The 10,623-nt window shown below is 55.5% G+C and overlaps 1 protein-coding gene across 1 annotated transcript; it reads right to left on the bottom strand.

Moving 5' to 3' along the window:
* Positions 1-3,273: 3,273 nt before the first annotated feature.
* SNAI1 (snail family transcriptional repressor 1) lies at positions 3,274-10,126 on the bottom strand. The gene is made up of 3 exons (XM_045885951.3): positions 9,422-10,126; positions 8,270-8,797; positions 3,274-4,300 (listed from the first exon to the last, which is right to left on the bottom strand). Exons 1-3 carry the CDS (start codon positions 9,501-9,503, stop codon positions 4,116-4,118), a joined length of 795 nt encoding a protein of 264 aa, XP_045741907.1. The 5' UTR covers positions 9,504-10,126; the 3' UTR covers positions 3,274-4,115.
* Between the last annotated feature and the right edge of the window lie 497 nt (positions 10,127-10,623).

The following is a 10,623-nucleotide window of genomic DNA, read 5'->3' as shown; positions in this document are numbered from 1 at the left end:
CGGATTAAGTACAAAAGGGGAAAAAGAGGAACTTGATCCCGGTGAAACCTGGCAGACACCTCCTTAACCAAGTGGCCCAAGTTGACGTCTCCAGTGATGGGGTAAGCGGACCTCATGGGCCTCAGGATACCTTGTACTGAGAAAGACACAACGCCATGTCTGTGGTTCTGCCAAGAACGCACCACCCAAACGTAACAACGAGGATCAGGAAAGTCTAAATTGGGGGACATTCTACAAAACACCTGACCTGAATGCTTCGAGAATGTCGAAACCATGAAAGACCAGGAAAAGAGCTCTCTCCGAATAAAGGAGAATTAAGGAGATGGGACAAGTGTGTGACCCAGGATCTCGCTCCACACCTGACGTGCTGTGGGGGACGTCCCTGGGACAGTTGCAGAAACTTGATGATGTCTGTGCATTAGATGATAGTTTTGCACCAATGCTTGATTTCCTGATTTCCGCCACTGGACTATGGTTATAGGAGAGAATGTTCTCATCCTTAAAAATCCATGCTTAAATGTTTAACAGTGGAGGGGGCATCATATCTACAACTTACTCTCAAATAACTCCGAAGTAAACAATGTGTGGGTATGTGTATATGTGCACAGAAAGAGAAGATGCAAGCAGGAGAGGTGTTCCATATTTTGAAGAATCTGAATGAAAGATCCTGGTGTGTTGTGCTTTTCTTCCAATTTTTCTGTCAGGTTAAATTATTTCAAAATAAAACATGTTTTATAAATCTAAAAAGCTGGGGTGCCTTGCTGGCTCAGTCCATAGAGCATACAACGCTTGATCTCCGGGTTGTGGGTTTGAGCCCCATGTTGGGTGTAGAGATTACTTTTTTAAAAAAAGAAGTCGTTAAAATAATAATAATTTTAAAAATCTAAAAAACCGTCTCCCTGCTTCTTCCCTCTCGTCTCGGCAGCCCCATTCCACCTCCTTGGCTCCCCAGAGAAATGCTTTAATATTTTATTGTAAATCCTTCCAGGGTTTCCATATGCAAATACAAACAGGAATGAAGAACATGCTTATTTCCACCCCCTCTTCTTCCCACAAAAGGAAGCATGTACTGCAGTTTATTTTTTTCACTTAGCAATGTGGCTAAGTCGGGACTGTTCCATATCAGGACTCAGGGACCCTCCTCATTCCTTTTATCCCTACCCCCACCTCGGCCCTTGGGGGCCAACATCCCTTTTTCATAACCCCAAATAACCCTCACCCAGTAAGCGCTCAGGTGTGCACCCCGGCCACCCTGCTTCTTGAATGAGTCTTCGCCCTGCAGTCTCCATCACCCTGGGCCAGGCCAGCACCGTCTCTGCGCAGGACCTCCGGACTCCCGGCTCTTTCTCTCCTGCCCTGACTCCGCTGTGCTCTCCACCAGGAGCCAGGGCACCCTGTATGCTAGTGGAGCGGGCTTCCTCACTCCCCTGCTTAGGTGCCCGTGGCTGCTGGAGGCTGGACTAAAATCCCGACTCCTCACGCCGCACACTCCCCTCTGCAGGATGTGGGCGCCTCACCGATCCCACCCTGTCCCCCTACCCTCCACCTGCCCTGGTCTTTCTCTGCAGAGAACAAGTGCATTCCAGCCTCCAAGTCTTTTCATTCGATGCTCCCTCGGCGCCTGGAACTTTCTCCTCCTTCAGGTCTCAACTGGAATGTCAGCGCAGCCAGGGCTCTGGTGCTCCTGCCTGCCTTATCCTGCGAGCCATGGCTCCCTCTAATTCCATCTTGGCACCGTCACTGTAGGAAAGCAGCTTGTTTATTTAGTCACTCGTTTGTCTTCTATCTCCCTCTCTAGAAGCGAAGCTCCGTGAGTGCAGGGAGGGCTACCTGTTCACCGCTGTGCCCGGGGCCTAGAACAGGGCCTGGCACACGTGGTGCTCATCAAGACCGACCGGAAGGCCTCTTTCCAGTCTCTGGGGAGGAGGGCAGGGCCATCACGGCCCCCATTATATAGAGGCAGAAACCGGGGGTCCCAGCGGGGAAGAGCCTTGTTCTAGGCCCTGACAGGGGCACGATCCAGGCATCCCTGACTCCCAGGAGGATCAGAGCCTGGTACACCTCATTTTAGATGCCGGGGAGGGGTTTCCACGAGGCCTGTCCCCCCCCAGGAGTGTGTGAGCTCACTTACTCCCTCACCACTGGTGTCAGCACCTACTGTGGGGTGTCTGTACATGACAGTCCACGGACGGCGGGCACAGTAGGCCTTCAGCAAATGGGTGCCCAACCCCCAACCCCCGCAACTCCCTAACTTCCCTTCAGGGAGGCCAGCTACAATTTGGCGATTGTTAGAGAACTTTTTTTTTTCTTTTGGGAGGAAAGCTGCAAGTCATTAAGGGCTGCTCCCGGCCTGTGGGTCACCATTTCCTGTTTAGAAGAAAGAATCATCTCTCCTTTGGAACACGAAGCTCCCCCCACCCCCGGCCTGACTCTGGGGCTCTGGAGCTCTGGGACGCCTGCTCAGCTCCCTGCAGGAAACTGGCACCTTCAGCACCTTTTGTGCTCAAAAAGGACACTCATTTTCTCCTGGCCCCAGGAGGGCCCCAGAGGTGAGGTCATCATGAGAGCCAGCCAGGAGTGAATTATCCCAGCCCGGGACACACTGACCGTCTTCCCGTCCTGTCCTCGAGCAGGAAGCTGAATGACCCCTACCCTTTGGCCTGCCTTCTCACCCTCTCGGCTCCAGCCAGCCAATTTCCTTGCATCAAAGGCCATTTGGTACCCAGCAGCCAGACAAGAGGTGTGGGTCCGACAGGGAGGCCGGAGTGGGGCCCAGTGCCCTTGGAAGCAGGAAGGACATCCTCTGTCCCCTTCTTGCTCACTGCACTCCACTCCCTCATCTCAGAGAAGCTGTCAACCCCTCCCCAGAAGACCTGCGCTGCTGGGGCAAAGCCCAGCAGCCTGTCTAGTTGATAAGAACCAGGGAGCTGGCTTCTCACCCTATGGGCCTGGTCAGCCTCAACATGGAAGGATGAAAGAATAAATCAGGGTCACAATGTAAAGTGCAAGGAACCTGCACACAGCCCCCTACTGCTCACTGGTCCACAGGTGTTTCCCACCCTCCACATCAGACAGGACACCCAGGCTCAGAGAAAACCCATTTGCACAAATAAGGTCCCTGACAGTCCAAGTCAGTGGTCCAAAGCCACGTGATGTTTAAGAGGACAGGATTTAAGCCCGAGTCAGGAATATCTGAGCTCCATGAATCCCTGCCCCCTTCTCCCTTCCCGAAGGCCCTTTAAAACACTCACCCCTCTATAAAGCTAAATAGACTTTTTTAATACATAAATTAACCACTTTATTGAATATCAATAAACTGTACATATAACTATACAAAACGTTTCCTTAGTACAAAATGTTGCTTGCAATATAAATACCAGTGTACCTTTAAAAATGTAAACATCTTCCTCCTGGGTCCACCTGTCAGACCCCAAAAATAGTTCTGGGAGACACATCGGTCGGGCTGAAGCACCCCACTCAGGCCCCCAACAAGTGACAGCAATTACTCACAGTCCCTTTTGGGACTGTTGTTAAATTGCCCATGAGACAGTGCCACCATGACAAAATAGGAGGCCGAGATAGCTGCCCAGGCCCAGGGGCAACCTGGGGTCTAGACACGTCCTTGTGTCAGTGGCCCACCACAGGCCCCCCGGGCTGAACCTGGAGGTGGATTACTGCATAGTTAGTCACACCTCCTGGAGGGGTGGCCTGAGGGTTCCGGTGGGGGAGGAATGGGTTCCCCTGAGTGCGGGGGAGCTTCCTATCAGTCTGTCGGCTTTGTCCTGGAGCTCAAAGCAGCTGTATCCAAACACCTTTGGATACACAAACCCACACAGAGAGGCTGACTCCAGAACACTCAGCTGCAAGCCACCCTCCCTATCAGCCATCCACAGAAATATCCACGGAAAGGCCTCTCTCTCTCAGAGCCTACTGAGGCACCTAGGGCAGAGAGAACTGGAAAATGGTCCTCAGAGTCCTGTGGAGCCAACGCAGCCAAACAGGGGAGCTCAGAAGGGAATTCCGTGGCAGTGAGAAGGATGGGGGCACCTTCCTTCTGGAGTTGGGGAGGCTGCAGTGGAGGGGGGGGTCTGGAGAGGCAGAAGAAGCCTTGAGGGTCAGCGGGGGCCCCCTGAGCAGCCTGACTCTTGGTGTTTGTGCAGCAGGGACATGCGGGAGAAGGTTCGGGAGCAGGTCTTGCACTGATACTTCTTGACATCTGAGTGGGTCTGTAGGTGGGCCCGAAGGTTGGAGCGGTCAGCAAAGGCACGGCTGCAGTGGGAGCAGGAAAAGGGTTTCTCGCCTGGGGACAGAAAACAAGAGTTGAGCGCTAAAACCACTTGGGATAACAACTGACATTTATTTATTGAAATCCCTGCCCACCCACTGGGGCCTTTAGAGCCCAGATCACCCCACCGCTGAAGGAATCCCATGACCCAAGGACCCAGACCATATCTAGTGTCCAAAGGCCTGGATATGATTGGGAGCTCTGCCACTTCCCACCATGTGACCTGGAGCAAGTCATCTGGCTTCTCTAAGCCTCCAGTTGCTCATCTGTAAAATGGAGCTGTTCATCCCCACCCCCATAAGGGTTGGTAAACCAGAGATGGTAAATAAAGCACTTATCCAGGCAAGCCAGCTGAGACAATGATGGCAACTGAACACTTTGTGCCAGAGACAGTGAGGAGCATCATACGCTTATCTCACTTAATCCTACCCTTGTCCTCAGTTTAGAGATGGTGAAACGGAGGCACAGAGGAGCCAAGTAGCATACGCAGGGTCACGCAGCAAGAACCAAGCAGCCTGACTCCAGAGCCTGTGATTTTAACCACCACTCAGATGGCCTCTCACTTAAGGGGGCTGTAGTGGGTGTTCCTCATTATCACTTCTGGATTTACTTCATCTTTGGACAAAGCTTGAGTCAGCCTTAAAGGCTCCCTGCCACACCCCTCCCCCCAGCAGGTTAGGCCACTTCTCTGAGCCGCCTCCCCATCACAAAACTGACCACGTTTGGTAATTTCAAATCTTGTCTGTCTCCCAATCAGACTGAGTCCCATGAGAGCAGGGGCCTCCCCTGAATTCACTCCAAGGGCTCAGGCCTGGGACCCCCCAAGAGGCTACAGAAACTTTTTATCTTTTTTTTTTTTGAGAGAGAGAATGAGAGAGAGAGAGAGCATGAGAGGGGGGAGGGTCAGAGGGAGAAGCAGACTCCCTGCCGAGCAGGGAGCCCGATGCGGGACTCGATCCCGGGACTCCAGGATCATGACCCGAGCCGAAGGCAGTCGCTTAACCAACTGAGCCACCCAGGCGCCCGAAATTTTTTATCTTATGACTTGATTAAAACCCTTTCCCACTTGTGGCCCTCACACCACTGCCTGGTGAAGGCTGTGCTGAAGAAGAGTTATGCACATAGAGCTACGTACACAGTCAAGTGCTCAGTAAGTGCTTATACAATAGATTGTCTTTTTTTAAAGCCTCAGAGGAGCCTGACCCCTCAATCACCATCAGGTAATGCTGTTCACCAACTTTTCATAATTCCTGCCCCAACTAAGACGATAAAGTTCACAAAAATTGACAATGTTGTGTTTTGTTTTTTCTTTCTTGGGAGTGCAGCATTTCATAAATAAAAAGTGTGAAAAATAACTCATTAAACAAGTACTTATCAAGCTTCCAATCTGTGCCAGGCAATAATGCTGAACATTCTCTACTAAAAAAGGAGAATTCTACCCTCTCTTTGTGCACACATAGTCCTGATTTTAAAGGGACTGGTTCCCAGCATTATATGCCCCTAGGCCATGGCCCATTTGTTAAATCCCAGGGATGGAATTCAAGAGCAGGGAATGAATGAATTCCAGCCACCTTCTGGGTGCCTGGGGCACTGTGCTGGGCACTGGGAGGGAGGGGTCTAGAAGTCAGATGCCTGAGGCTGCCTACAGAGCCATCCATTCAAGGGCTCAGTCTCCTGGGTCAGATATACAAGGAAACCGGCCACAGAGAAGGGGGGGAACTTAGCAGGAGGACTAGGGAAGGGATGCCTGAGTTAATTGGCTGTCATTATTGAGCACCCTCTGCATACTAGGCCTGAAGGGTCTGAGGACCGCACTACAAGGTCCAAGTGAAGTTCTTCCTCCTTCACATGCTCCCTTATGAACTAAGGGCTTACTGTATGCAGATATGGGTAAGGGCAAGGAGTCCTATTTTCCCCAGGGTGCAGAAAGCCACTTCCCGCTCACCTCCTTGGCAGAGGTGAAGGAGCCCTGGCTCAGTCTTATGAGCTGTGACTTGGGAAAGTGATTTCCTTCTGTGCCTCAGTTTCCTGATCTGTAAGGTGGGGGTTGCGACAGCACCTCCCTCCTAAGGTTGTTGATTTATTGCATTAACCCAGGTGAAGGAAGTCATGGGCAATGCCCCTCCCATACAGCAAGTGCTCAGTGAATGTTACCTTTGTCATGTATGACCAGACATGAAACGTGAACAAAGGAGGAAGGAGGCCTTATAGGATGTGATTGGGTGGAGGTCTGTGTGTGCAAGCAGCAGGCACAGACCTGCACCCCTTGCAGATCCTCCATCCCCACAGACGTCTTTATGGTGTTCCTGGCGAGTGTGAAATCGGCACCAGGCCGGCGGGGACAAAGGCCGCCGAGGGGGGGCACTGTACATGCGATACTCCCCGGATTAAAGGGGCCTGACACGCTGTGGGCCAGCAGCTGCGGCCCGGAACAGGTGCTGGGCACCACTGGCCCATGCACCTGCTCCACCCCCCCAGCCCCCACCCACTGGGCCCACCATTAAGGCACACAATGGGAGTCAATGAGGATGGTGATGATGCATTTCAACAGGCTTTTTGTGTCCCAGCCGTGCCTTTACATGAAAATGTCCTGATGGGTGGGGAGAGAAGCTGGGGGGCTCAGGGGAGCACCCCAAGGGTTCTGACTCCTCCAAATAGAGCCCTCTTCAGCTGGGCAATTGCCCAGGACAGAGGCCAGGCAGTTGGACCTTTACATCAGGTCCCTTTAAAATCAGGACTACGTGTGCACAAAGAGAAATGGGGAGCCACAGTCTGCATGCTGGGGAGGATGCCAGGGACACTCTGTAGGAGTAATGATGATACTCATAATGCCTGCAAAACACCAGGCCTAACAAACCGCCCCACTGGCCCTCACGGCTCAGAGGTCAGCCACTGAGCCAGGAAATGCCAGAACTGAGGTCTCCAACCCACTCAGCTTGACCCCAAAGCTAATAGCTATGACCCTTGAACCTTCTCCCAAAGTTACTCCCCAAAGAGCAGCCCCAAATATGGTGGCCTCCACCTTTCAAGTTCTGAAAAGACACAGTGGGGACCTTTTCCACATTTCCAGAAAGTTAAGAGGACAGAAGAGGCTCCATCTCACAATTTTCTACACATTTAGTATTATGTTTTTGAAACATCAAGACCTGTTTTCTGCTGGCAAAGGTATTCCCAGGTCTGAATAGGACTGAGGTTATCTTCTACTCCATGGTGGGGGTGGGGAGAGCAGGTCTGAGAACCATGATTAACAAATTATTATGAAGTGATTAAGGAGCCACTGAATCTTGATAGCCAACCTATAAAATGCTATCAGAATCCACCCTATAGGATTATGCTATCATAATCCTGAGGCTCAGACGTTACATCACTTGCCCAAGGTCACACAGCATGGAAGCAGAGCAAATATCAAAACCATTTCTGGACACTCATGTATCAAGTGGGGGTCCAGGTGCTTTCTTTCATTTAACTGGCGCAGAAACCCCACAAGATGTTCTTATGCTCATTTTACAGATGTGGAAACTGAGGCTCAGAGAGGTGAAACATCGACTCAAGGTTTGAAGTTCTGCAAGCAGGATTCAGAGCCAGGTGGGGGGTCTCACAACATCCTGCCTGGCTGAGGTGGGGGTGGGGATGGGCTGGGGGCAGGGTGGAGTGAGGTGGGCCCCTTCACACCTGGCCCAGCAGCAAGGTGTTGGTTGCACCTCTCCCATACCCAACTCCAACCCATTTGGTGGGGAAATGGAGACTGCAGAGACATAGTTATCTACTTTCGCCCATCTGCTTAGCTGATGAGCGAGTGAATGTTTCTGCCAAACATTTCAGACAGCCAAGCCCCTAAACTAATGAGCCAGAAGTCAGGAGACTCGAGCCCCGGTTTCCACACTCCGAAAAAGAAATCACAGCAAGCCCAGTCCGCCCCCAGAGCTGGCAGAGAAGGCAGCGGGGACCGCGATGAGAAGGGCGGTGGCCCACGGGGACACTCACCGGTGTGGGTCCGGACGTGGCCCTGCAGCAGCCAGGGCCTGGAGAAGGCCTTCCCGCAGGTGCCACAGACGCAGGGCAGCGTGTGGCTTCGGATGTGCATCTTGAGGGCACCCAGGCTGAGGTATTCCTTGTTGCAGTACTTGCAGTTGAAGGCCTTTCGAGTCTGGGAGTCCTTGGCCACGGAGAGCCCGGCCAGCTGCGTGGGCAACTGGCCCAAGCCTGGGAAGGCAGCATAGCCCTCGGCCTCCAAGGAAGAGGCTGAGGTGGAAGAGAAGGACGAAGGAGCCGGTGAGGGGGGGCTGGGGGGCTGGGAGCCTTTCCCACTGTCCTCGTCCGACAGGGAGGTCAGCTCCACGGCCTTGGGGACCTCCTGGGGCAGAAGGGAGGCCCAGCCGATGGGCTGGGCTTGGGGTGCCAGGAGAGAGTCCCAGATGAGCGTGGGCAGAGAGGCCGTGGGGTTGAGGACCTCGGGAGGTGGGATGGCCGCCAGCAGGTGGGCCTGGTCGTAGGGCTGCTGGAAGGTAAACTCTGAGGGGAGACGGAGAAAAGGGCAGGGTCAGGCATTCGGTCGCGCAGTCAGTCAACAAACAGTAGCCTGCTGCGGGCGGGGGCCGCGGGGCCGGCACTCAGTACTTACTGGAGGAAGGAAAGGATCCCGGCCGGGGGCGGCCCGTCCTGCCCGCCCGGAGCCCCTCCTCACCCGGGCCGCCCGGCTCGCCCGCCTCGGCCTCCAGATCTTACGCGAAGGGCGCCGCCGTCCAGCCCCGACTCGGGGCACTCCCCCTGTGCCTCCCCGGCACCTCCCGGCCCGCGGGCCACCGCCGGCGCCTCCCCTTCTCAGGCGCGTGGCCCCCGCCCCACCTCCGGCCGCGCTCTCCCCCAGCGGAGCCCCCTCGCTTCCCCGCCGTCGGGGCTCGGCCGCCGCGCAGTCTCCGCACGCCAGACCCCCGCCCTCGGACAGCCCTCCCCCAACCGCCTGCATCCACCTGCCCGGGCTCCTGACGCCCCTCTGCACACTGCCCCGCGCCGGGCCCTTGGGCTCGGTTCCGGGCCCTGGACTTGGCCCCCGGGGCCCCCTCCCCCAAGGTGCCCCCCACGCGGCCTTCGCCGGTCTCCCCGAAGCCCCCGGGGTCCCTCACCCCGTCCACTCACCTGGGGAAGAGTCGTGCAGCTCGCTGTAGTTGGGCCTCCGGCGGGAGCAGGCGGACTTCCTGACGAGGAAAGAGCGCGGCATGGTGGCCGAAGCAGCCGGGGTCGCCGGGTCGCGCAGGGGTGGCGAAGTACTCCACCCGCGAGGCCGAGCCGCTGCGCTGTGAGTGGAGACGCGCCGCCAACTCCTTTAAGTACGCCAGCCTCTGGATGGGGCGGGGCCTGGTGAGACCACGCCCCTTTGTCACCTCCGCGCCAATCGAGGCGCGCCTTCGCCAGAGGCCACGCCCCGAGCAGGTGCGCCGGGGGCTGGCGGGGCTAGCGCCGCGTGGCGCTGGGGGCCGGGCGGGGGCCGCTCAGAGGTCCGGCTGCGGGCGCTGCAGCAGCGGACTGCGGGAGGGCGGGCGCCGGGAGCCCCAGGCTAGGCGGGACCCCCTTCGGGACCCCGCGCGCCCGCCAGCTCAGCGCTGCACGGTCGTCCGCCTCTGGCGCCCCCTGGCGCCGCGTACCGCGGGTCTGGGCACCTGATGTTCCGAAACCGCCTCCGCCTCGGGCACGGGGAGGGGGGCGGAAATTTCCTCGGTCAGGCTGGCGCCTCGCAAAGAGCGTGGGATTGACGAGGGACGATACACATTTCGGAGGAGGATGCGAGGAAATGAACACCTTCACGTGGCTGCTGGCAGTGTGAAATGCCACAGCCTTTTTGCAAAGCAATCTGGCATCATCTAGCAAAAGGCATCCGTTCCTTCGCTTAGCAAATGTTTACTAGCACCCGCTACGTGCCAGTCACTATTCCCGGAGCTGGGGTAACAGTCCTGAACAAAACACTCGGGGTTTCTAATGAAGGGTAGCTCGCCGTTTGGTGGGGGAGAGAGACTAAGTAAACAGGCAATAATTAAGCAAAGGGAAGTGTGCTTTGATGCGGGGGAGGCCACAGGGCACTGTGACAGTCAAGAAGCGGGTCACCTGACAGGGGGTCCGGGGCAACTTCCCAGAGGAAGTGAAGAAATACCGAGGGGAAAGGCCCGAGGTTAGAATCAGTAACTACTTCAGAGTCATTGAGAGCAGCTCCCAGGGATGGGGGTGGGGTGGGCAAGCTGGAGAGGTCAGATCTGCTGGGCCTCCAGGGCCTAGAGGAGTTTGAACTTTGCCCCAAGGACAGTGGGAGCCAAGACAGGATTTTCAGCAGAGGAGGGACCTGTTAG

This window comes from Mirounga angustirostris, unplaced genomic scaffold, assembly GCF_029215605.1.
Source record: "Mirounga angustirostris isolate CCGP_5_RB_7025 unplaced genomic scaffold, mMirAng1.0.hap1 SCAF_10, whole genome shotgun sequence".
NCBI lineage: Eukaryota > Metazoa > Chordata > Mammalia > Carnivora > Phocidae > Mirounga > Mirounga angustirostris.
The sequence above is the reverse complement of the archived record's forward strand: the minus strand, read 5'-3'. Positions and strand labels throughout refer to the sequence as shown.